This window comes from Electrona antarctica (genome assembly GCF_951216825.1).
Source record: "Electrona antarctica genome assembly, chromosome: 2".
Classification (NCBI taxonomy): domain Eukaryota; kingdom Metazoa; phylum Chordata; class Actinopteri; order Myctophiformes; family Myctophidae; genus Electrona; species Electrona antarctica.
In genome coordinates, this window is record NC_136807.1 from 10,130,336 (window position 1) to 10,156,150 (window position 25,815).

The 25,815-nt window shown below is 42.8% G+C and overlaps 4 protein-coding genes across 4 annotated transcripts; 3 read left to right on the forward strand and 1 right to left on the reverse strand.

Annotated features, from left to right (window-relative positions):
- Positions 1 to 327: 327 nt before the first annotated feature.
- Positions 328 to 3,278, forward strand: ndufb11 (NADH:ubiquinone oxidoreductase subunit B11). The gene is made up of 3 exons (XM_079528205.1): positions 328 to 572; positions 1,481 to 1,611; positions 3,067 to 3,278. The coding sequence occupies exons 1-3, from the start codon at positions 387 to 389 to the stop codon at positions 3,200 to 3,202; spliced, it is 453 nt and encodes a 150-aa protein (XP_079384331.1). The 5' UTR covers positions 328 to 386; the 3' UTR covers positions 3,203 to 3,278.
- Positions 3,279 to 5,235: 1,957 nt separating this feature from the next.
- Positions 5,236 to 7,122, forward strand: LOC306931940 (cationic amino acid transporter 3-like; the record flags this gene model as incomplete). Its single annotated transcript, XM_079513635.1, has 1 exon — positions 5,236 to 7,122. The coding sequence occupies one exon, from the start codon at positions 5,236 to 5,238 to the stop codon at positions 7,120 to 7,122; it is 1,887 nt and encodes a 628-aa protein (XP_079369761.1).
- A 2,311-nt stretch (positions 7,123 to 9,433) lies between these two features.
- Positions 9,434 to 17,232, forward strand: rhoaa (ras homolog gene family, member Aa). The gene is made up of 5 exons (XM_079528183.1): positions 9,434 to 9,518; positions 11,630 to 11,785; positions 14,716 to 14,836; positions 14,928 to 15,058; positions 15,645 to 17,232. The coding sequence occupies exons 2-5, from the start codon at positions 11,630 to 11,632 to the stop codon at positions 15,816 to 15,818; spliced, it is 582 nt and encodes a 193-aa protein (XP_079384309.1). The 5' UTR covers positions 9,434 to 9,518; the 3' UTR covers positions 15,819 to 17,232.
- Positions 17,233 to 18,556: 1,324 nt separating this feature from the next.
- Positions 18,557 to 24,113, reverse strand: tpk2 (thiamin pyrophosphokinase 2). Its single transcript, XM_079528171.1, has 8 exons — positions 23,864 to 24,113; positions 22,823 to 23,064; positions 22,585 to 22,648; positions 22,039 to 22,169; positions 21,637 to 21,755; positions 21,320 to 21,452; positions 19,530 to 19,626; positions 18,557 to 18,796 (listed from the first exon to the last, which is right to left on the reverse strand). Exons 1-8 carry the CDS (start codon positions 23,934 to 23,936, stop codon positions 18,750 to 18,752), a joined length of 906 nt encoding a protein of 301 aa, XP_079384297.1. The 5' UTR covers positions 23,937 to 24,113; the 3' UTR covers positions 18,557 to 18,749.
- Positions 24,114 to 25,815: the final 1,702 nt, after the last annotated feature.

Here is a 25,815-nt window from a genome sequence, read left to right on the forward strand (position 1 = left end):
ATTAGAAAGCAGTGGTAAATGGTAATTATCATCATTCATCATTATTACAGACAAAGACATATCGACATGATTTTCTTCATAACATTTTCTTCTGCGTTCATGCCATATCTACATTAAAGAAGGGACTTTCATGGATGAAAATGGGTTAAATATCTATAATAATGACTATCAATACAAAACACAGACCTATTATCATTACAATGCAATACAATACCATACAATACAAGAACATATAAGTACAAAAAAAGACAGTTCAAAACACCAACACCGACCAGCAGGCGGCGCTCTTCTCTTGTAAACGCGTGCGACCTAACTATATCCCTACAGTTGTTCTTGTTCCGGGTCGTGATATCATCGTCAGTGAGGAGCAGAGCAAAACGGACAAGATGTTGCCCCGTTTGGCTCGTCTGGGGCCCGGTTTGGCCCGTCTTCGGCCCAGTGCAGCGTGCGGGGCTCGGTTTGTGTCGCAGTCGCAGCCGTCCGGAGCCACCGGTTCTGCCACCGTGTCCGATCTACAGCCGTCGCATGCCGCGGAAAGTCACGGACACGGCGAGGTCAGCCCATTCGTGAAGGTGAGTTCAGTTCAGTTCACCCGCTCTGTTGACAGTCGCTGGGTTCCGAGAGGGGCTAAGTCGCTGTCAACATCTCTGTTGTTGACAGTGGGGAGAATCTGGAAGAAAAACGCAACATAATTTCCAAGATTGACAACATGCTTAGTTGATCAAGTTGATCATAACGGGGGGTAAACATTAATAACACAAAGGCCCTTTGCTAGCTAGTCAGCTGTGTGGGTTAGGCTGCATTTGTAATAGTATATATTTTTTACTATATAGGGGGTCACCGTCCCCGGACCCCACTTTAAGAATAACTGGTCTAGATTGATATTAGTGGAGGACCCCAATGGAAACAAGTCTTAGTGCTTTCTTGTTTTTTTAATCCTCTTAGCAGACCTTGTACTATTGAACTGTGCTATCCTGTGCATAGTCCTATTCTGTTACCGTTAATAACATCATCAATCAATCAGACAATCAATCAGATGAGAACGCAGCCTATCAAATAATGTCAGATTGGTGTAGGCCTACAACTATTATTTTATCTCTGAAAGTGTACAAGATTGCATTGTACACTCAGTTAAACGGATAAATGAACACTGAGGATGTCACTGTGTGCAGTCAATGTGCACACATTTTGTATGCTTTTAATACTCGGAGCAATGCACCGGGTGCATTTCTTCCAATTATTGAACTTTATCAATTAGTTTATGTGCCAATCCAGTCTACCAATAGCAGTCTACACAAAATGTAAATGACTTGGGGACTGTGAAAGCCAAGGGCTTGGATATTCTCTGCTAGACGTCCCCTCAGATGAGCAACCTTTGTGGGAATGCTTGAGTTCAAACACTTCCTAAGTTTACTGTTAAATGTGACTTTCAATGTGGGTATTTAAATGTTAATTTATTGACCTTTTTTTATTCCGTCAGAATCCAGATTTCCATGGGTTCTCAACTGATGCTGTGGTTGATGAATGGAACATGAGGATAGGCTTCTTCTTCGGCGTCTCCGTGGCCCTTGTTATTGGTGGAACATTTATCCACTACCTACCAGACCATGGGTGAGTTTATTCGTTTAAAAAATGTTCACTGCGTGCAGTGCGTGGCACCGTCAAGGTTTTGTTTTACCATAGGGAGCTGGTCATCAAATTATTGGCCTAGGAATTTAACAAAAACAATGATGACCGGCTCCCCATATACTCCCTATGGAATCATAGGGAACCACTGCTGGTCATCAAATTATTGGCTTGGGAATGCGACAAAAACAAAAAAATCACACCCTCACTGTGAAGTGAGGGTCGCTCTCATCAAAATCTTATCACATTCCGTGCTGCCTCAACCAATCAAATCATCAGAAATGTCATTCCGGCCAATCACTTTTGGCGTCTTCACTTTTCTGGCCTCACTTTTATCTTCAATATGTACTTTGCTCAGCCAATCAAATCATCGCTATGGGGTGATCAGCCAATCACAAGCCAATGTTTGTGTTCACACAAACCCAGGCGGGAACCCATTTTGGGCATTATGTTATGTTAATGTTATGTTAATTATGATATAATTTAGCTATTGAAAAATAGCAGATCTACAAGCTCATAGCGCGGCACCGAGTGCTGCGCTACGAGCTTGTAGGTCTGCTATTTTTGAAAAATCGTGAAAATATGCCTCAAATCTTTGAATATATATTATTACAGAGTGAAAATGTTAACTCAAATCTTTGCTTCTGGGGAGGTCCCTGGAACAACATATTTTCAGATGTTGGGCGGAGGCATATTACATATAATTTTTGGGGTCCTTGATATGAAATATTGAGCACCACTGATATAGAAACATTAGGTTTTTCAGAAAACTGTCAGGATTTTGAAGACTTTTTTTTTTTAAATTTCAATGTCAGGTCTAAATGGCACATTGTCTGTTATAGGCACAGTTGGTAAACATGGGTTTAATTCTAAAATAGGGATGCAGTGTTTATAATTCGTTTTTAACATTTTATTATTGTTTGTTTATTTTTAAGTAGAGACTGGGAGTAACACGCAGCAAAGGTTGTAAAGGCTGCATTAGAGCCTGGTCAGCCACTCTGAACCACTAGGCCAGCGACTTCCTACTTGGAGCAAGTTAAGGGAATGTTTGAATAACTAATAAGTTAATTCAAACTTCTGAATTGTTTTGTCTGTTGGATGATTATTTTTGTTCATTTCTATTTGGTAGTTCACCTAGTATGATATTAGCTAGGGTTACTGTTTTAGCATTGGAAAACATTTCATCTGGTATGGGAATGCTGCTATTGACAAAGCAGAAGAAGCCTGTACCTCCATATATTATTTGTATGTTTGGTATTCACTTGTCCTTGAAGGATTTACTGTATACAGAAACTGTGAACAATGAATATGAGAATGTTTGTGTTGTGTGAAATCTCAGGACAACTTTGCAGAGGAGTGAATATTACAGACTGATCTTGATATTGTTGTAGAAGAGTGAATTACAGTGTGATCATGTTTGTTTCTCTTGTCTTCACCCAGCATGCGGCAGTGGGCGAGAAGGGAAGCTGAGCTACTGATCAAGCAAAGAGAAGCGGCGGGTCTCACTGTAATGGATGAGAACTACTATGACTCGAGCAAGATTGTCCTGCCCGGAAGTGGAGAGGATGTACAATAAGATCGACAATAAGATCGACATTAACTGTAAATTGTATTAGATTATTATTGTGTAATAAATATGTACCTGTTGGAAATGTGTGAGCTTTGTGAACATTAACATTTTATAACGGCATGACATGAAAAACAAACAGCTCAGTGGTTAGGGCTGATTCATACTCTTATTTTACAGCCGAATATAAGGGGGGGGGGGGGGGGGCGGGGGGTGTATTTCCTCATTCATTCAGCCCAGCTTCGAGTTCAATTTGTCGGCCGTGGAGCCAAGGAAACACCGGTAGTTTGGAAGAGACACAAGCCGACTTCCAAATGCTTGTGGCCGGAGGTGAGCTCTGCAGAGCGGATAAATTAGCTGCCTCTCGCTGCAGCCGTGCGATCTGGCTGCAGTGTTGTCAGACATCCGTGTACTTTATGGTAGTTTGTCGACCTGCTGCTCTCCTCTCCTCCTCACACTCGTTCCCAACTTCTCAACAATTATAAAACATACTGTCTAAAATAATTACAAACCTATACTAGGCTACACAAATACAAGCGAGTTCGGCGCTAGCCATGAGGTGCCCTTAAGAGTGTCTGCCTGCAGCCTGACATTGGAAGGACGGGGGTTCAACTTCAATCCCTTGTCAAGGCAATACCAAAGATTTAAAATCCAGACTGATCCAGATTGTGACACGTTTTGAGTTCGTAGAGTGCCTATTTCCAGCAAAGATATTAGGGAAAAGGGAGGGGGCCTACTATTGTAGCCTGGCTAATAAGCCAGACTAATATCACACAACACTGTCGCGGTATATCAGTCTGGGCTGGCTCCACTTGGATTTCATTTCCCGGGGGGCGGGTTCAAACATTTTCTCTTTGACGCAATTGGTCAGAGCTACTGTCAGTCAAAAGTCTCAAGCATTGAACGTCACTGTACCAAAGCCCGCCCATATTGCATACCGTGTCCCGATTGGTCCGACCTGTTCTCGATTGTAGGAAAGAGGCGTGCTACTGAGCCTCGCCAGACCGAAATCCGCTGGTAGGCAACTTTTTTTTGCCAACGGCTGATTCGGTCTGGTTTATTAACCAGGCTACTACTATTGACCCCTGGGGTACTCTGGTCTAACCTGACTCCGCCAGATGGGGCAGCAGAGAGTTCCCAAATGGGAGCAGGAGGGAGGAACCCAGTGTACTCTCTGCTGCCCCATCTGGCGGAGTCTGGTTAACTCTGGTCATGTAGTTTTGTTAATTTATTTGTGGATATTTAAACATGTCAGCCTTTTAATACAGGATTGTTTCCCGAGGGTTAGATAGGATGCATGACTCCAATTTGGACAAGGTTTCAGCTCGATTCAATCACTCTATTAAATGACATGAAAGCAGTCTGTAACAGCAATTTGTTCTTGTTCGCTAATGACTCGGCACCCCTGGTCTGACCCAGGAATCAGATGTCTTTGTGTTTGTGTCCTTTTAGCCAATGTCTTACTCTACCATGGGATGTTTACATTTCCAAATAATCATATTATTTAAATGATCACACCCGTGTGAAGTGAGGGGCGCTCTTATCATCATACATCACATTCCGTGCTCGGTCAATAAAATCATCACATTCCGTGGTACACAGACAGCTGGGCATAGGAGGGGCTAAAAAACAGCTCTGAAAGAGGTTAGTCAAATAGGGTATGCGCATGCTTAAAGTGAAAGGCACATCGAGTGGCAAAGCAACATGCAAAGTGAGTTTAACATTGTTTAACGTTGTTTAATGCAATCAGATAGGACTTTTCTGTTTGGATGCATGCGTTTCAAGGCCAGAAAATAGTTTTTCGCCACACTTCCAGGTTTGATGATGATGTCACACGCATACCCTCTATAGTTACATACCGTTCATTCATTATTATTCATTATTCAGTGTTGATGGCATCATATAAGATGACATCATCGATACTGAATATATAAATAAATATAACTAATCATTTCAAATGTACTTCGAAATGAATGTGTTTGAGCAATGCGGATGCATGCTCGACAAAGAAAATACATCACACACAGACATAACGATATAACATGGCTCACAAGCTGGCCATCTTGGGCAAGGTGTTGTTTCGTCGGCGGGCACTCGACTGCACCGGAGAGGAAACACCCTTCGCCCGCTGCCTGTCCACCATGGACCTCATCGCCCTGGGTGTGGGCTCCACGCTGGGAGCTGGTGTGTACGTGCTAACTGGAGAGGTGGCACGTGAGAAGGCGGGGCCCGCCATTGTCCTCTGCTTCCTCATTGCTATTCTCGCCTCCATGCTGTCGGGGCTGTGCTACGCCGAGTTTGGCACCCGTGTGCCCAAGACGGGCTCGGCGTACCTCTACAGCTATGTGACGGTTGGAGAGATCTGGGCGTTCATCACGGGCTGGAACCTCGTCCTGTCGCATGTGATCGGCACGGCCAGCGTGGCAAGAGTATGGAGCTCCACCTTTGACAACCTGGTCGAGCAAAAGATCTCCGGCTTCTTCAAAGCCACCATGGAGATGAAGGTTCCTGGGAACATCTTTGCAGAGTACCCTGACCCCTTTGCCCTCCTACTGGTGCTGCTGCTAACTGGCCTGCTGGTGTTCGGGGTGCGCGAGTCGGTGCTGATTACCAAAATCTTTACGGCCGTGAACCTTGTGATTCTGGGCTTCATCATCATCTCTGGCTTCATCAAGGGGAACATGGCTTATTGGAACCTCACAGAGGAGGACTTCATTAGCTTCTTGAACTCCACCAACCGCACAGTGGACATAACTGTTATTAAAGACAACTTTGGCGTAGGCGGATTCGCTCCATTTGGCCTGAGCGGCATTCTGTCCGGCGCCGCCACCTGCTTCTACGCCTGCGTAGGTTTCGACTCTATTGCCATATCAAGTGAAGAATCCAAGAACCCCAAGCGTTCCATTCCCATAGGCATCATAGCATCCCTACTCATCTGTTTCTTTGCCTACTTTGGTGTGTCGGTGGCACTCACCCTCATGATGCCTTACTACCAACTTGACCCTCAGAGCCCCCTGCCAGAGGCGTTCAGCCATGTGGGCTGGGCCCCGGCTAGATATGTTGTGGCCGTGGGCTCTCTCTGCGCACTCTCCACCAGCCTTCTGGGCTCCATGTTCCCCATGCCCAGGGTGATCTATGCCATGGCAGAGGATGGGCTGCTGTTCCGAGTTCTGTCCAGGATGAATGCCCGCACGAAGACCCCTCTCCTGGCTACTGTGGTCTCCGGCATTGTTGCTGCCTTGATGGCTTCCCTGTTTGAAGTGACGGCTCTGGTGGACCTCATGTCCCTTGGGACTCTGTTGGCCTATACCCTGGTGGCCATCTGTGTGCTTATCCTCAGGTACCAGCCAATACATTTGAATTCCTCCAGACAGACAGAGTTGGAGGACAGGCCCCTCCATGAGAGCTCCGTCCTAAAGCTACTGTTCTGCCCCAGCGGAAAGACATTGACACGGACCTCGGGCAACATTGTCTATGCCACCACAACCATTATCTCGGTGCTGATCACCGTCCTGTGCGTGGTGCTGACATGGAAGCAACCAGAGCTGTTGGCTGCGGATCCGCCCACAGTGACAGCGTGCGTGGTCCTGTCTCTGCTCTGTGGCGTCTGCGTCCTCATCATCTGGAGACAGCCTGAGAGCAACGAGGCTCTCGTCTTCAAGGTCCCCCTCCTTCCCTGGCTGCCTCTGTTCAGCGTGTTCATCAACGTCTACCTCATGATGCAGCTGGACGTGAGCACGTGGTTCCTCTTTGCTGTCTGGATGGCCATCGGCTTTGCCATCTACTTCTTGTACGGCATCAGAAACAGCAGCCAGTCAGACAGCTCACCTGTGTGCAAGTCTGAGCCGACACTCCGGAGCACGGGCCCCGTCTGCCAGGGATCCCCTGATGACAGTGACATGGTGGAGGGTCTCCCTGTCTGTGTTTAGTGACCTTAACCCTGTTTTAGCGTTTGGAATTTTATAAACTGCATATAATGAATGACTACTCCCAGAAGTGACTAACAATTAATACTGTGATAGGCGTAGACATTGTAAGTATAGAGGGACAGTACAGCATATCCAGTTTCCTTTTTTCCACCAAATGCACCAACCTTTTTGTTTTTATGATTTGACATTGGTTTGAGATTATGCAAACTATTCTGGCATTTTATTCTAATTGAAAAAGGTGTTTATCTTGGAAAGAAATGTGACAACAACACTTGCTGATTACTTTTTTTTCCTATCAATTACTCACCTCATGAAACCTTGAAGAGATTCTTTGTTGCATTTTTTTTATCCAATATTCCAATATTTGATGAATTGAAGTAAATGGGAGGCCAGTCTTAACAATATTTTTACACCTGGGATTACCCTGAGAGAGTTGTTTTGGAGTTGATAAATATTAGTTCATATAGTTTTGCTTTGGATTCCCATTTACTTCAATTAATAAGTTATTACCGTAATATAATATTGGATCAGGAATGTGACAAGCTCTAGCTGCTCTACCATCTCATGTGTCCTCGCAGAATGTTGGCCTCAGAATAGGTCTGCTAGGGTTCATGTGGTTAAACATTTCAGAGATGTTCAAATGCAACTTGTGCTTGACTGCAGTAGTGCATATTATGCCCTACACAGACCTTCTCTGTGCATAAAAATGTTTTTGACCAAGAACAGTTGACAGGTTGACTTCTACTGTTAGTACTACAGAGTGAGCTTGTGGGAATTTCTGACACTCAATTACTTTATATTTGGCCATTGCATAAAATCCGACAATGAAAAGTGTCCGTCCGTCCGCCCGTCCCTCCCTCCCTCTCTCTCTCTCTCGCTCTCTCTCTCTCTGTGTGTGCGTACGTGCGTGCGTGTGCGTCTATGTGCATGCCCGTGCAATCGTGCATGCATCCACTCTCTCTTGTAAATCAGCCACTGCCTCATCTGACTGTTTCACACAACTGGGTGGACAATACAGCCATATTAGATATCTCAAGGCCAAACTAAGATAAACAAGAATTGCAGGTTCCCAGGCAATATAAACAATAGCCACTGCATCATTATAGTCATTCGCATCTCCTCCAAGCAGAACGATCGAAGCACATCTATATTGAAAGTAGCTTGTTGTCCAGATTCAACATGTGTACCACAGTCTTTGTCATCATGACGGTCCTCATGGGCTCTTCACCAGGGATGTCATTATCCTGAACACTCCCACAACATCCACTGTACCTCACGGGAACAACAGGTTAGTGCACACATCTCTTAAATGTTTAGTTATGAAGTGGTCTTAAAAAAAGGGGAAAAATGGAAAAGATACCTTTGAGAGCGGTTTTGAAGGAGTCAAGGGATTTGCATGTCTTAATGACTGTTGGTAGGGCGTTCCACATTTTGGTGGTATAGGAGCGAAAATAATTTAGTCCCTTGTTTGTGCCGAATCTAAGAAAGCTACAGTCTGATAATCAGGCTAGGTTGTACATGGTTTGTTCATCATGACAAAGCCTCACATGATTACTGAAATTAATATTTAGAGGAGTATAATATAACCCTGTGTTTTGGCCTACCAATGGGGGTCATTGACTCCTTGACATGAAATAGATTGAGAACAGGAACGACTGAATTAACACAAAGATGGACAATTTTAAAGTAAACCCTGCTTGGCCATTGTAATAGAATAATATATAGTCACAAGTTAATATACATCCATGGCGCCTCCTCCTGGTGGATAGTTCGCCTGCCAGTGTAGTAGTGTAGGCTACTGTCTGTAAAGTGTAAACAACCTGGTCAGTGGTCAAGCAGTGTGGGGCTGTGGGATGATAGTTTTCGTCTCGGTTGTAGTATTATATCATGGAATACACGTTTATAGCAAAAGGAACAAAGCCGGGGAGTTGTCTTCAACTTCAGCTTATTGTGGACCGCAGAGGGTTCTGGCTGTTATTTTCTTTTCGTGCCAACCAAGCAGTCAGTTTTCAGTTCACATCCCGCAAAAATAGCAGATCCCTTTTTAGGCTACTTTGAGTCAACGACGCAACACCGTCGTACGACTACGTACGAAGCATTAAAAAACAAAACAAAAAAAATAATACAAACCAGGCTTTACTTCCGTTTTCTTGCCAACACCGGTAAAAGAGAACTGTGGATAGGGTGACTCCAGGGTGACTCACTCGCTCCGTCCGTCCATTGGCCAAATCAGCCGTCGCTCATATTTCCTCCGCGTCCCATTGGCCAGAAGTCAGAGGCATGGGCGGATGCTTATCGCTTATCGGGGTGGCACACTGTAAGGGGCGGGGCTTAGAGGGTCGGGCAGGAAAAGAAAAGGAAGGCGAGGAGGCATCTTCTCATCTCACACGAAAACGGTAAACGAAAACATTTTATACCGCCTCTCTCTTCTCGTACTTGGTGCCGTTTTGCTCCGTGGTTTATGTGTTACGTTACCCAATAAAGACACACAGTAAATTAAGCTCTTAAGATGAACAGTGTGGCCGACTTTATGATCGGGCCGCTGACCCCCATAAACTAAGCGAAGAGGCTAGCTAAGTTAGCTCGCTAACTGTGCTAACTATGATGATGATGATGACGGGAGGGGAACTGTCTTGTCTGGCCGACGACAACACTGCTAAAACATTTAGCATGCCAGGTTATTTCATCAAGACGTACTCCAAAACATAGAGCCAGGTGACAGGTCCACACATGACTAGAATAACATGAGATGATGTGGGATGATGTGGGCACAGATGTAGCAGCAGCCTCAACAACAAAGTTGCCATGTTGTCATATTAATGAACAGTTGCGGAGGTCAAACGTTATGCTGGTGTTGTAATGGGACAGTGGGACGTCCACGGAGGAACACAAAACTGACACCTGAGCTCATCTCGATGGATCATATGTGTGTCATTTAGGCTTCCATAGAAACATGACATTAGTAAAGGTGAAGCCTCGTAGGTAGTAGGTACATTTCAGGCTAATGCACTAACTGCCGACCGAGATGAAAATTGACTGAAATTGATTGGAATTTGTATTCACAGTTTGTAGAATGGGTACAGTTAAAACGAAAGTACAGGTCAATACACAAAGTGCTACGAGGATAAAACCAAAAAAATCACTAAGACTTGTTTACATCAGGCCAGGGTCCTCTATTTTCAATTCATCAAACTGCAGTTCATCAGACTGCAGTTGACGTTGACTAGAAAGCCATGGTAATCGTATCATATGAGATCTATTCAGATCAAAAGCATGAATAAGTTGTATACCAACATTGAGTGTTACTAGTTAATTTATCTGTCGTTTCCTTTTGAAGTTGTGGGTCCTAAAAGTTACTGATGTTGACATCCTACAGTAGAGAAGTTGACCATATTCCCGAAATTCATTTTTAAATGCATTTAGTAATAATAGTACATTCAAATGTCACTATTTGTTGCCGGACTCTTAACTATACGTTGGAAATAAGTTTCAAACGTTGATTATCCATGTTTGTTAAATGAAATGGCCTGTAAACATGTCACTTCAGTCATGGTGATGGATGTCAGCTGACACTGACCATAAGTATCCCACTGCATCATGTAACCCCTGATGATGCATGCTAGTGCTGCACCATTCTTGCTCGAATGCGAATCTTGATTTCCTCCACAAGTATTGAGATCACGATTCTCACACAATTCTCTTTTTTCCATGAAAATATTTATTATATAAACAAAAACATAAGAGTAACTAAAATTAATTGGACAGCCAACTAGCGCTCCACGTTTCTTCACGATTCTTCATAAAATGAGATTGCATAGGTGTCTGAATCTAGCTCTCGATCTTTTTTCGATTAATTGCGCAGCACTAATGCATGCCTGCCATTAAGTAATATTAGCTAACCTGATGGCCTTGACAGCTAGTTTTCTTCATGACTCCAAGCTTTAAGTGACTGTAATGTGTTTGTCAACAGTGAGGTGTGGATTGAGTTAAAATGAGGTTCTGGGACATCAGAATACTCATAATTACACAAGAAGCCACCCTTGAACACCATGCTGTTCAAACCCATTCTGATCATGTGATCTCATACTTGGATTGTTTTCTTAGTGGGGTTGTTTGGCTATCATTTGCTGCATATCCATTTCCCACAACACAACTGTTATAATTTGCACCTGACTTGTAATAATGGTGATTTTGATTTGATTTGACCATGACATGTAGCCTTTTTGTGCTAATATTTATACCCAAAGACGGATCATCTTGACAGATCTGCTTAACTATTGGAATGTGCATTGTGTGTCTACGCCTACGCGTGATGTAAAACTATTCGTTTCACAGGCCTTCTGATACATACTTAATCACCCTGTTACAAACATGCACCTCTACAACAGAACCTAGCACACAGGCTAATTGTCTATCATGGCCAGTCCAGTACAAACCTGATAGCTATTGATTGATTGTGTGATGCTGATGCATTTTCTGTCTTAACTCTGGAGATATTTGCTTTCAGATGGCTGCAATCCGCAAGAAACTTGTGATCGTTGGTGATGGCGCTTGTGGGAAGACATGTCTTCTCATAGTGTTCAGCAAGGACCAGTTCCCTGAGGTCTACGTGCCCACAGTGTTTGAAAATTATGTGGCTGACATCGAGGTGGATAGTAAACAGGTAAGTCAGTTAACTGCCTTTGCACAACTTGGATTAAAGTAGTTAAAGTAGTTGAATGATCAAATGATTGACATTTGAGATGTTGTCTGTTTAAATTTTGCTTAATTAATCTTCCTCTTGAAGGTCATTGACAATAATCCATACAATGTCCATTATGACCATCTAAACTATTTAGTGTTGAGCACTTGAGCTGTGTTTTCACTAGTACAGTGCCTGTATTGTACCTGCAGTTTGTAAATGCATCAAAGATGCGAATATATTCCGTTTCTAATGGATGAAGCCTTGGAAGAGAGGTCATCAGGTGGTCTCCAACCTTCTTAGAGTGTTTCAACTCCACGGAGGGGTGCCCCGGGCGCAGCCATCACCACCGGGAGAGAGGGCCACACCCGGCCAACAGGGAAGTGAGCAACCTGCCCGCCAGGTGCAGCAAACCAGTGCTGGCTACACCCCAGCGACCGCCGCGCCCAGGGCACCCCCCCGCGGACCCGCCCACTGTCCTTTCTCTCCTGCCAGAACTAACAGGAAGCTCTCTCTGCCTTGTGTGTTCTTGGGGGATAGCAGGCACTGAGAGGTCTCTAGGACTATGGTTTCAAAACTTTTAGCATGACTTGCTGGAATAGCAATGGAAGCAAAAGTGCTTTATTGCCTCAGTGATAAGCGACTGTTTTCATTTTCTAACGAAATAGTACTACTCACACAAGAGGTGGCTGTAAGTTTAATCCATCTTGTTAAATTAATGTTTTTGAGAATCAACTATTTCAGTACCTCCCGCATGTTTGTCTTTTGCACAAGAAGATTTTGCTAACCACACACACCCCCATTGCTCAGAGTTTTCTTTAACAACAAGCGCACTGATGGCAAGACATTGAGGCTGAGGCATGCCTAAGCGATCCGATAGGCGAGCGAGTGCCCGCACCGAGCACATTATCTGCAAGTCGGCAAGCCATGCAGACGGAATTGTTTCATCACCTGTTCACAAATTGCACACGTTAGCAAGCTAGCTCGCTAACTACATCGACTGGCTACATGTGGGCACACGCCACTGACTTCACCCAGTTAATTAAGGAGGACAGCGTAGCCAATGGAAACAATGGAAAACTCTTGTAAAAAGGCATACACACATTCCCACCCACTCCCAAGAGAGCAGCCTCTTAAATAGTGTTGTAATACGGTAGTAACTAGTTAGTTCACCCAAAGCACTATAACTATAAAGATCTAACTTTGTAAAAATCTATGGCACAATGGATGGCACAGTCCACACGCATGTCCACGACAATGGTGAACAAAATAATTATAGTTATTGTTATTGTGCTTGGTGTTAACGGCCCTTAAACCTTGAGATTTATTAATATTGTCTTTTAGGTGCTGTAAGTGACATTTTGTGGTTAGAAAAAGAGTTGAAGGTGAAGCTCTATATTCCCACAGGAATCATTCATTTTGAGTGTTTGAACATAACTCGAGTACCAATTTATCACCTTCAATTTTATAGAGTTCCAGTTCCAATTTTGTCTGCTCAGTTGTTTTTCACTTGTAATCCTACTGTATGAGTTCTCTCTCCTGATTGGATAAAATTGATATCCTGGACTGAAAATGTGTTTTCTCTTTACTAAAGAGCTGAAGAGATGGTTAGACCCTGGTACTGAACAAACTCTATACTAGCAATCATTATTTCAGAATATAGAGCTATTTAACCTTATTGTAACCAAAGCATATCACTTACACAACCTTTAATTTAATCAGTACCATCTGCAGGCTTCTGTTTGTTGCAGTGTGCCTGCTTTTCTTCTTCAGTGATGATTGTAAATAGTAGTAAGTAAGTAGCCTTGCCGAGCCATGAGGCCCATAGGGCAGGAGCCTATCTCCTGTTTCTGTAGCGTGAGGCAGCTTGATGTACAAGTACACCCCCTGGACATGACGCTAGTATGTCGCAGGGACTTACCCCCAATCCAACCCTTGATGCTGAGTGTCAAGCAGGGAGGCACTGGGTCCCATTTTTAGAGTCTTTGGTATGACCCGGCCGGGGATCGAACCCTGACCTCCCAGTCTCAGGGCGGACACTCTAACCACAAGGTCACTGAGCTGGTCGATGATGATTGTAAATAGTGCAATGAATATGCTGTTATTTCACACACACAGCGAGAGATGCGCGTGCACGTGTACACACAGCTGCTTGACCCATGTGATGTTTCCTGGCATTGCATGTGCGAATAAAAAAACCTGCCAACCAACACAGACGGCCTATAGAGTTATAATATAAGAACAGTAAGGTTGAGTGTTTTGTTTTTTCGTTGTTGGAACGGCGTGGCTGTCAAAGTCGACCTAGGGAACAACTGTGTAGCTGTCTGTATGTCCAGTGTAAGGGAGGGGCCGTTGAAAGCATGAGAAAAAAAGAACAGATCTTGAAGATCACCATCACGTGTTGAGTCGAGAGGCTCGCAACGCGTTGTTAGTTTGTAGATCTGTACTGTGGTCGGACAGCATCAGGAAACGTATTTGCGCATGCCTACAGGACTATGGGAGAAATTGGCGATTGGAAATCAACTTTTATTGATTATTAGAAGTGGAGACATACTGTATGTGAAGGTGGAAAAGTAAATGATTGCCTAGCGAGTGATTTTTGTAGCAAGTTGGAAAGACAAAGAGACAACTGTTTGTAGGCTGCATACATACAGGTGGCAATTAGTGTAGCATAGATGTGTATGTCCATTGTCCAGCTGAGAAAACTGTCAAAATGATCTATGAATTCTATTGATTTGGTTAGTGAGCTTGTTTACTTAGACTTGCATCCACTTGTAAAGTTACAGAGGGGTTTGTCCCAAAGTCTAAACATATTAAACATGAGACACAATTTGTGGAAGCCATACTGCAACCTAGATGCATTCTGTGTCTGTCAGAGGAGTCACTGTGTTAAACGTGTGATCTGCTCGTAGGTTGAGCTGGCTCTGTGGGACACAGCCGGTCAGGAGGACTACGACAGACTACGGCCTCTCTCCTATCCAGACACGGACGTCATCCTCATGTGCTTCTCCATCGACAGCCCAGACAGTTTAGGTGAGACCTAAATCATAGAGATTCCTTATTTCTATCCCATCTTTGGCTCTTTTTTTTGGGTTATTTCTTTTGACCTTGTGTTTCAACACAGAGAATATCCCAGAGAAGTGGACTCCCGAGGTCAAGCACTTCTGTCCCAACGTGCCTATCATTCTCGTGGGAAATAAGAAGGACCTGCGAAATGATGAGCACACACGTCGTGAACTAGCAAAGATGAAACAGGTTGGTATTCTATATCCGTGGTTTTGTGTCCAGACTCCAGTCATGTCCTAACCCTATTTGCCCAGGGTAGTGAGGGCAGCAATAAAGACAGAGGGCGATATTTGAAAATCCCATTGGGTTGATAAGTGATGATAGTAGGTGCCTAGGTGGGCAATCAGTGCAAATGCCACCATGCAGTTAAGTGTCACTGTGGGAGTGAACTCAACAGGTCCAACATGGCCACCATGGTGGTTGTGTTGATCAAATGGTAATTTCTCCTGTTCTTTAAAGCTATTGGTATGTTCTAAACAAATGATCACCTGGTCATTTGAAGTTGCCCTTGGTTAGTTAACGTTAGGCAATGGTAAATGGCTGGGTGAGCTTCTTGAATTACAGGACAAACAATTCCTTCATTACTTTTTATCTGCGAGAATGTCCACTGCACTTGTTAATGTTTTATCCACAGTCTTTTCAATAAGTATATTTTGTATAAATGTTATTTATTGTATATTATGATGTTGGTCTATACCATTTCATTTACACAGTAATAAAGGCATTATTGTCTGAAAATCGGTAACCGTTTTTGTTACTTGATCTGCTAAAACAGGAACCAGTGAAGCCAGAAGAGGGACGGGACATGGCCAACCGCATCAATGCCTTCGGTTATTTGGAGTGCTCAGCCAAGACGAAAGATGGCGTGAGGGAGGTATTTGAGATGGCTACTAGGGCTGCGCTGCAGGCCAAAAAACGAAACAAGAAGAACGCCTGCGTTTTGCTATAGAGAGCATGGGAGAGACGGGAGTGGGAGGGACAGGGGGAAATTGAACCAGGCCATGGAAGAATCATACGCCCCTTCACAGCAGGGTGGAAAGATTTCACATGGGATAAAAAAAATATAGCAAACCAGGCCAAAAGAAATAGAGATCGGAGGTCAAATATGATAAAAGGGAGTATACACATTAGGGCCAAGATGATTGCTGTCAGCTGTCAACTGATAAATTGTGCAGTTAAGATTTCCAATTAGGTCCTCAACTACGAGAAGGTTAAGAGTAAAAATACATCTCTCTCACTTAAGCTTTTCAAAGTGTGGTGGTGCCCTTAACTAGGCCTGCCTGTTCTCTGAAGAGAATATGACAAAGATTGATATTCTCTATGGTTCTAAACCTCAGCGTTATTGCTCTGTTAGAGACAAGTTTGGAAAGATGTGGCATCATTGCATCCAACATGTGGCATCATTGCATCCAAAATGATGCGAGCTTGCCGAACTTGTGACCTCCATGGCTTGCAGTGTGTCTGTCTGTGCTTGTCTTTTCTGTGCAGCCATTCCGTAGGTGTTTTTCTTTTCTTTGTGTTGCCTATGGATAGATAGACTAACCTATCTTCATGTGGACCAGCTCCTTTTATGAACCAATGGTCCAACATTATAGTTCATTTGATACAAGCAATTTTGATTTATTTAAATAGCTAAATGTTTTTATTTGCCTTTGACTATAAATACATATTACATGCATACTTGGATAATAAGACTAACAGATTTTTTTAGTGTTTTATATAACCTTGTTCGTGTATTGTATTAATTTTACTTAAGAATTGAATTGATCATTAGTTTGGGCTTTCTAGTCAGTATAATGATATTCACTTGATGTGGCCTGTCAGACACACTGTCAGGGTTTGAGAGGGGATATGGTTTTGTATACGGTTGGGTATTAACACTTTTACAAATTGGCATATTCCCCTTTCAGAATAGTTTTATTTTGCCTGCATGCCAGGCTGTTATTGGGAGTGATGTTTTATTTTATTTTTTTATTGTTGACCCATTTCTGGCATTCCCACCACTTCATTCATCACATCTCAAACACCGCCCCTTTTTGTTTTCTCTTGTACTGTATTTTTAACTTTTTGTGACATTCTACTGGCTTAGTATTCTGTATTAGTTGTGCATATTTTGCTAAATCAACATAAAACAGACAAAGTTCAATGCTTGAAAATAAACTCTTGAAAAGAAAATCGTCAAGTTATCATCTGCAAAATGCAAGCAACTCCTGAAAGAGCTTAGGTATGTGAGGCAGAATGTGTTTTGTATACAAATTCACCCTCATGTTTCTTCAGTTCTCTTTTCAATGTACTCTAAAGGAAATAAATTGTTATAGGGAATGACCAAATTTATTATTCCTAACTTTTTTTTAAAACTCAAATGTCAGTCTGCATGTCATTATTTACAAACATTGTACTGTATTTGATTCACTGGGAGAAAAGTGACGTCCATTGTAGTGACAGCATATAACATAATTGTCTCCACCAGGCCGAAGGCATGGGGAGAGAGTATGTTTTGCACTCCGTCCGTGTGTCCGTCCTTCCTTCCGTCCTTCCGTCCGTCTGTGAACAGCTAATCTCCGGCACCGTTAACCCGGTCGATGCCAAACTTTGCACACACACTCCCTGGATGCCAACGATGAACCTCTGCCCCACATTTTCCAGAACGGCCTGTTATAGCGCCACCATGAGGCAGCTTTTCACATTTTTTTTACCTAAAACTGCACCGATCTGCGTGAAACGTTGCATGCACACTCCCTAGAGGCCAAGGACAAACCTTTTACCTGCATTTTCCGCATCTGCCTTTTATAGCGCCACCAGGAGGCCGACTTTTGTAAAACACATTTTTTGATATTACTCCTCCAGATTCTGTCCAAAAATCTCACAAATAGTTACACAGTATCTCTATGGTCAAGTCGGATCTGTCTGATATTTCATATTCCATCCTAATTGCCTATAATTGGCTTTCACAGTTTGCAAGATTGCCCCGTTTTGAACAATAGCCTCAAATCATGAACGCAGCATGCAATTTACGTGAAATCTTTCACACATTTTCTTACTAGGCTGAGGAATATATCGCACCCTTTTCACATTGGCCTGTTATAGCGCCACCAACAGGTTGATTTTTGCAAAACACATTTTTGGAACAAAATGCCTCAAATCGGTACACATGATCTCTGTAGTCATGTGATCAAGACGAGTCTGTTGGATTTCTCAGATTGTACACTGATTGGCTAATATTGCCTTCCAAAGTTTTCAGGAGTGGCCCGTTTTGTACAAAATGCTGCACATGTCCTGCTCATCCAGAATTCTATCCTCAGAGATGCTATGAGTGATCTGGCTCTGCATTTCTTCAACAAAATGAAGGAAAAAAAATCCTCCTAAACATTTTGCCAAACATCACACACACTCCTATCCTCCTGGTGGAGACCTGTGCCCGGAAGGGCACTTTTTCTAGTTTCATATAGTGTGGACTGTGGACATTTCCCAATGTCCTTGTAGGGACTATAGTCTAGTGTTTGTCAGTCTGCATGTCATTATTTACAAACATTGTACTGTATTTGATTCACTGGGAGAAAAGTGACAGACCATTGTAGTGACAGCAAATAATAATAATAATAATAAAACTTTATTTGTATAGCACCTTTCATGACATGAAATGCAGCTCAAAGTGCTTTACACAAAAAAGAAAAGAAAGGCAGGGCATAAACAATACAGTGAGGACATGAATAACATTCTTTAAAAAGACAAATAAATCAATTAAAAGCAAGGGTGTAGAAGTGGGTCTTGAGCTGAGCTTTAAAAATGTCTACAGAGGCTGCCTGTCGAAGGTAAATGGTAATAGACAGCATACAACATAATGTCATAGTGTGGACATTTCCCAATGTCATTGTAGGGACTATAGTGTTTGATGGAGTCCCGCCATGAATTCCTGGTAAAACGGCTCTGAAATGAAAGACATGAGAGAATGTTAGTTCAACAACTGCTTCATCACAGAATACAGTGTGTGGAACATACCACCCGCTTTGAATGTTATCAACCCATAATTCCCAGTAGGTTACTTATCAAGCCGATCTTATCTGCATGTAGTCTGGGAGCCTACTGGCTGCGATTGGCATTGATAAAACGAAAATCCGGAAAACGACCGGATTAAGGTTGGCGAACATGCCATTTTGGCCTGAGATCAGATTCTTGTATATCCTGACAGTTTTCTGAAAAGGCTATGTTTCTATGTCAGTTGTTCTTCGATTTTTCAAAAATAGCAGACCTACAAGCTCGTAGCGTGCCACTCGGTGGCGCGCTATGAGCTTGTAGATCTGCTATTTTTCAATAGCCAAAGCATAACAATGCTAACACCAAAAGGGGTTCCCGCCCAAAATGGGTTAAGGTTGAGATGCGCTGCTACGTGCTTGCGGTTATGTTTAGGTGAGGGTATGAGGAGGCTTGTCGTTTCTCAGAAGGCAGTAGACCAAAACGACCGGATTAAGGTTGGCGAACATGCTTTAAGGTTGAGACGCGCTGCTACGTGCTTGCGGTTATGTTTAGGTGAGGGTATGAGGTGGCGTGTCATTCTCAGTAGGCTCCCAGCATGTGCAGTAGACCGATAAGATCGGTTTGATAAGTAACCTACTGGGAATTATCGGTTGATTTTCACTCAAATCCGTTGAACTTACTGTACCTGTGTCTGGCTCAACAAATGAGTGTCTTATAAGGAAATCTAAGACGACCATGGCACAGTTGGGTTTGAAGTCCTCAGTGACCAACAGTCCTTTTACCTGAAAGAGAGAACTAACTGCAATCACATTGTAATGTCTGTTAAGGTGTGATGATCATCTTCCTGGAATGGTTTGTCTGCCCACTCAACCGGAGAATTTAAATGAAAATAGGTGATAATTTTTGCCCTGAAGTGAAACACTGGATGCAGCCTCATCTAGGATGACGATGCTTTCTCACATGGCATAATTGATCATTGAGTGATCCAATAGAAAAAGCTTTTAGTAGATTCATTCTGGAACTGCACCTGAGATGGACTGGAGTCACTGGACAGATAGTTACTTGGGTAGTAAAAGTATGGGTAGCCCCACCACCAAAATAGACTGCATTCGGGGTAGAACTAACATTATAGACCGTTTTCTTTAGGGGTGCCAGTCCCTCCTATATTCAGCTTTTAGTAAATATAGGAAACTTCGTTCTACACAAACATTAAATTCCCCTTGACAATGAATGGAGAATTTTACGTCATAGTGTCTGAGCAAATAGGCATAATGTCTATTTTACGTCATGATGATGTACGATTACAATTTACAATTTACAATTTAGGCATTTAGCAGACGCTCTTAATCCAGAGCGACTTACATTAAGCAAGAACAAAAAGCATGGGAATACATCACATATGTAAAATGCATTTATCGCGAAACATGCGTAAGCTAAGAACGTGACTAGAACATATCTATATAATGACACTATACATATAAACTATAACTAGAACATATCTATATAATGACACTATACATATATGCTATACTATGCTGTACATATATACTATGAAGTGCTATGACTACATACAATGCACTTATTGTGCTGTCTACATGACATGCTATAAGTCTGTTTCAAATGCTATATAAGTCTAAGAAGTGCTGTCTAAGGGGGGTAGGATAAGTGCTATGGGCCATGAAGGTGGGTTTTCAGACTACGGCGGAAGATCGGGAGTGATGCTGCAGTTCTGATTGCAACGGGAAGTGCATTCCACAGTTTTGGGGCCAGAAGGGAGAAGAGTTTGGGACGTGTGGAGCGTTGTCCACACGATTGTCCACACGATGATAAGAGCGCCCCTCACTTCACACAGGTGTGATTTTTTTCTTTCTTTTAAGGGGCGCTAGCCCCTTCTATAAACATCTTTTGTCCCCACGTCTCAATATTTGCCATTGACAATGAATGGAGAAATGACATCAGAATTCCGCTAAATATGCTGTAAATTAAACATCAAAACATTAAACGCCATTGACATTGATGGGGAAATTTACGTCATATGTAAACGAGCACATCAGCTAACCAATCACAGGCATTCTGATTGGCCAGTATGAGATGATGATGTATGATAAGTGCTGATAATTCCGCTAAATATGACGTAAATTAAACATCAAAACGTTAAACGCCATTGACACTGAAGGTAAAACTTACGTCATATATAAACGAGCAAATCGGCTAACCAATCACTTGTTGGTCGGAGCGCTTGACCAATAAGGGACCACCTTATGTAGCAAATAGCAATGTAAAAAAAAAAAAGAGCACCCCTCATTTCACACGGGTGTGATTTTTTAATAGGTTTGTTTCATTTGTTATGTCACAAATCAAGCTCTTATTGGACACAACCCTCAATGATTGGACATTTAATGGTGCATTTAGGCAACACAACCGAACAAAGTAATAGAGACTTTGAGAGGTTTTATAGACTCAGAACACACTAACCTCATCTATGGGCAAGAGGTAGAAATCTTGCACTTCCCCGTCCCCTATCCTGGGCTTGAAGTCAGGAGGAAGTTCTAAGTCAAAGACAAATTGGCTCTCTGGGAACACGCCCTCCTCATCTTCATAGGTATAGCTGGAAAACAGGTGTTTGATTAAACCACTTGAACCCTAGCACTCTTATTATGGGGGGAACATTCACAAAGAAATAGCCAATCTAAAAGGAGGATGCAAATAACTTGTGCTTAGTTTAACCATTAAACCATTTTTAAATGCTTTGAAATCATGTTGCTACTTGGTTGTGGCAGGAATCAATTTACCTTACAGTGCTCACAGGGCGGGCCTTCTCAGCAATGTATGCAGGTATGCACGCTTCCTCCTCGCATTCTTTGACAACGGTGTGTTTGATGCTGATACCTGCAGCCAGACCACCTGCCGCCTTAAACAATACAGCAGTATATGCATGTCAGACTGTATGGACCTCCACTGCATGCTTTTGAAGGAGGGCTTTCTCCATCAAGTTAAAAACAAATCATTTACAAATGGGCAGTCCTGGTGAATTTTGGTATGAGAATTGTTTATTAGATCCCACAAATCTATTCTAGCAAGCCACATTTGCAGGTAACCATGCCTTCTTCAATTAAATAAATTACACATTTCCTGTTCATGTTGTAGCATATGTTAGGTGTACTGTAGGCTGAGTTTGCACAATGCACACTCACCAAGTTGTCCAGTAGCCCCGGGTAGGTCTGCTTAGTGGGAGAGCGCCTCGCCAACCACATCCTCACCTCCCCGCTCTCATCCCGACAGTACCCATTTATGTGGACTCCGTAACGCTTCACTCCGAAAAGACCTGCATACGAGGTGATTTCTGCTTTGTTAGTGAACAGTCTGCAGTGGATAATGACAGGAAGCAGAGGCGATGGCATGCAACAGGAAGGGAATTGGAACCCCGGCCCAGACATCACAGTCATGCCTAAGTGAGTGAGTGACAGATCCACCGGGGCGGCACCTGCATTACCATTATGCAAAGCCTCTGGTGACCAAGGGCGTGCCAGTAGCTGATGGAATAGAGTGTGGACCACGTAATTGCTCAATTCCAATCACAGTGTTGAATGTTATTCCCCCTGTCTGCCCCCAGTTTCCTGTCTCTCTGAACTCTAGTAGCTAAAATTAATATTTAAATAAAGCTTAATATGATGTACAGTATATTGAGTGCATGTCGAATTGTCGATACCGTCACTGACTTTGTGCATACCAAAACCTACTTGTGGCTGATCTTTCCATGCACATCAGAGGAGCGTCGCAGAACTTTGCCATTACTTGATATTTCTGAAAGAATATAATAGTTTGAGGATAATTTTACACATGTGTGCTGTCTGTGCATGTATGGAAATGCTGTCTAGAAAGTAGAAACCACGGACTCACTCCGGAGGTATAGTGAAAAATAGGTGTGTGTATGTGTGAGTGTGAAAAAGCAAATGATGCTTGTTCCGGGGTCCTCACCTCATCTCGCCATCCCTTCAGACATGTCAGAGTGCTGTCTTGTCTAAGGGTTTGAAGGACCGTGTCGATGGCATCTGACCTGCTCCCATAGGTGTCAAGAGCATGGCACAGTGAAATGGCACCGCTGTGTGGTGTATTGAAGACTTCAGGAAAACCGGCCAAAATGGAAGCAACTTTGGGTGGGATCCAGCCAACATGTTCTCCAGCCACCTCGAATCTAAAGCAACTTGCACGGCTTGAGCCTGTGTGAAAGGGTAACCACCAGTGCCACATTAGATTTAAAGATGTGTGTGCAATATTTACAAAACCACATAACTATATCTATGTATTTTGTTTATTATGTTTTTTCAAAAAATGAGCATGGTTGCTACGGTCACTCAGTTCACACGGGTGTGATTTCATTACGTCAGACATTACGTCAGACCACAGCTGATCAGGCTATATAAGACCTTACACCACTCAGTTCACACGCGTGTGATTTTTTAACTAAATACCTCAATATCTATATTGTGATTGTGACCATATTGCTGGGATTACTATTAGTAATTTGTGATAAATAATCAGTAATGACTATATAATAATGTATTGGTAGGCTAAATAAATGCAGCTTAACAGTCAGCTTTGTTCAGACAACATCAGACATCTAGTCTCAAATAATATGAATATAAATCTAGTTATTGTCCAGATCAGCCATTCTAGGGCTACATACAGTATATACTTATAGGCCAGTGCAATATGAATATTGTAGCCTACTTTCGAGCTTCCTCTATGACAGTGTGTGTGGATAACAATAAGTTAGTAGAATTAGTTACTTATACTAATAATTAGTAGTTAGTAACTACTAATAATAACTACTAATAATTATTAGTTAGTTTAGTTAGGATAACAATCAAATAAAGCACTATAGTCAATTTGTCCCTTGTGCCAGTCAGGATTAATCGTATTTATATTCAAGCTAATTCCAATGGTCAAACCAACATTCAGCTTCCACATGATCCAATAGTTAACATGTCTGTCTTGTATTGTGTATGATAATCTTACCTGGTGAATAAAAGTTATTCATTCGGCGAAGTAGATGCAGCATTTTATCAGACCAGGAGGTGGTGTTTGCCATTTGTGTAGGAAATCTGTTCCATCAGATTTACTCGAGTTCAAACTGGGGTTTGGAGGGACGAGCTAAATATTAATACATTCTCTGATTCTCTGGCTTATTTTTCTATAAATCACTATACCTTATTTGCGTAATGTTATGTAGTGGCTACCTACTCCATTTTTCCCCGCGTAAGTGCGCATGCGTTCCAGCATAGTGGTAGACAGGATCAGAGCCAAATGAAGACAGAGATGCGACCCGGTTGGACATTGAGGAGGCAGAAAACAGCCCGGTCACGTGGTTCATGTACTTGCACGAGCCCATAGACTCCAATGCATTCCGTAAACTTTCGGTTGTCCCTATTCAATAGAAGTCTATGTAGAAGAGCCTTGCCCCATCACGGAGTTCAGTTGTCTTACTGGCTCTGGACAGGATCAGGCGGAATTATGGGACCGAGGATAGGAATCAATTGACTTTAGTTTGCAGGTTGCAGATCCGGTATGGAGCGGATACGGGAACTTCGGGGAGCGAATGTGGAGTGAGGGGCACAGCGAGGGCAGTATTTATATCAGCCAGCTATGACGTCTTACGATTTTGATTTTTGATTGATTGATTTTTGAGGGGCTTATATTCAGCTATAGTGTAGATTCGTGTCCTAACACGAACATATTACATGCCATTGACAATGAATGGAGAATTTACGTCATATGTAGACGAGCAAATTGGCTATTTTGTCCAAAAACAAAGATTGCCATTGACAATACATCATACATCATGAAGATGATGATAGTAGGTATATTTAGGCTATATAGTATATGTTTAGTTTGTTTACTGTAGGCCTACACTAATACATGGTGGTACACATAAATGGCATAATTATGTCTCCCTTCTTTTCTGCTAAAACAGCGGTCAGTTTGTAATAAACGTTATTACCACAGGAGGGAGCTAAGAGCGCCCCTCACTTCACACGGATGTGATTTTCTTTATGTAAATGTCATGCTTTCAAGGAAGCAGGGGCCCTGTCCAGAGCCCGGGCACACATTGAAGTCCATAGACTTGGCTGGGAAAAAATTACATCATAAGCCTAGACAAACATTAAAGTCCATAGACTCGGAAAGCCATATATTGGAGGGGCTAGCGCCCCTCAAAAATCACACCCAGTGTGAAGTGAGTGGTGCCTTGATGATGACAGTGTATGGTGATGTATTGACCCTCATGACGTCACAATGGGCGGAATATTAAGAAACAATGCTGAATCTTCGCCAGGTAACATACACAACTTACAAGACATCTTGCATGTTAACTATTCAGTATTTTATCCGTGACGTAGCGCCCCCTCCAGAGATACTTCCGGGTCCTACCGTTTGTGTCCCCATAGAGTTATACTGTGTCCCTCCGTCGGAGCGGTGTTTGAACCGATCTGAGACTACAACAACCACTAAAGTCTCATTCTACCTCTTTCCTTGCAACAACAAAGCTACTGGTCTCCCAAATCTGGCTGTGACAGGCTGTATGCCCCACACTGAATACTATCGCCATTTTATTTCATTGTGACTAAGTCCTCCATTAGAGATCGTATTAATGAATACTAATATCACGAGCTGCCCATGTTTGGCCATTGAGATTAAGTAGCTTGAATATAAATTATACGATTAATCGTGACTGACACAAGGGACACATTGACTATAGCGCTTTATTTTATTATTATCTATTTCTTATTATTCCGCCCACTGTGACGTCATGAGGGTCAAACTCAATACATCTAGCCTGATTATCAGACTGTAGCGCTTTCCACTCAGAGAGTGGGCGGGGTCTTTGGGCTGGATCCAGGCTACAATACATCACCATACGTCATCATCAAGGCACCACCACCTGTTAAAAGCAAACATTAAAAGGTCCAGGC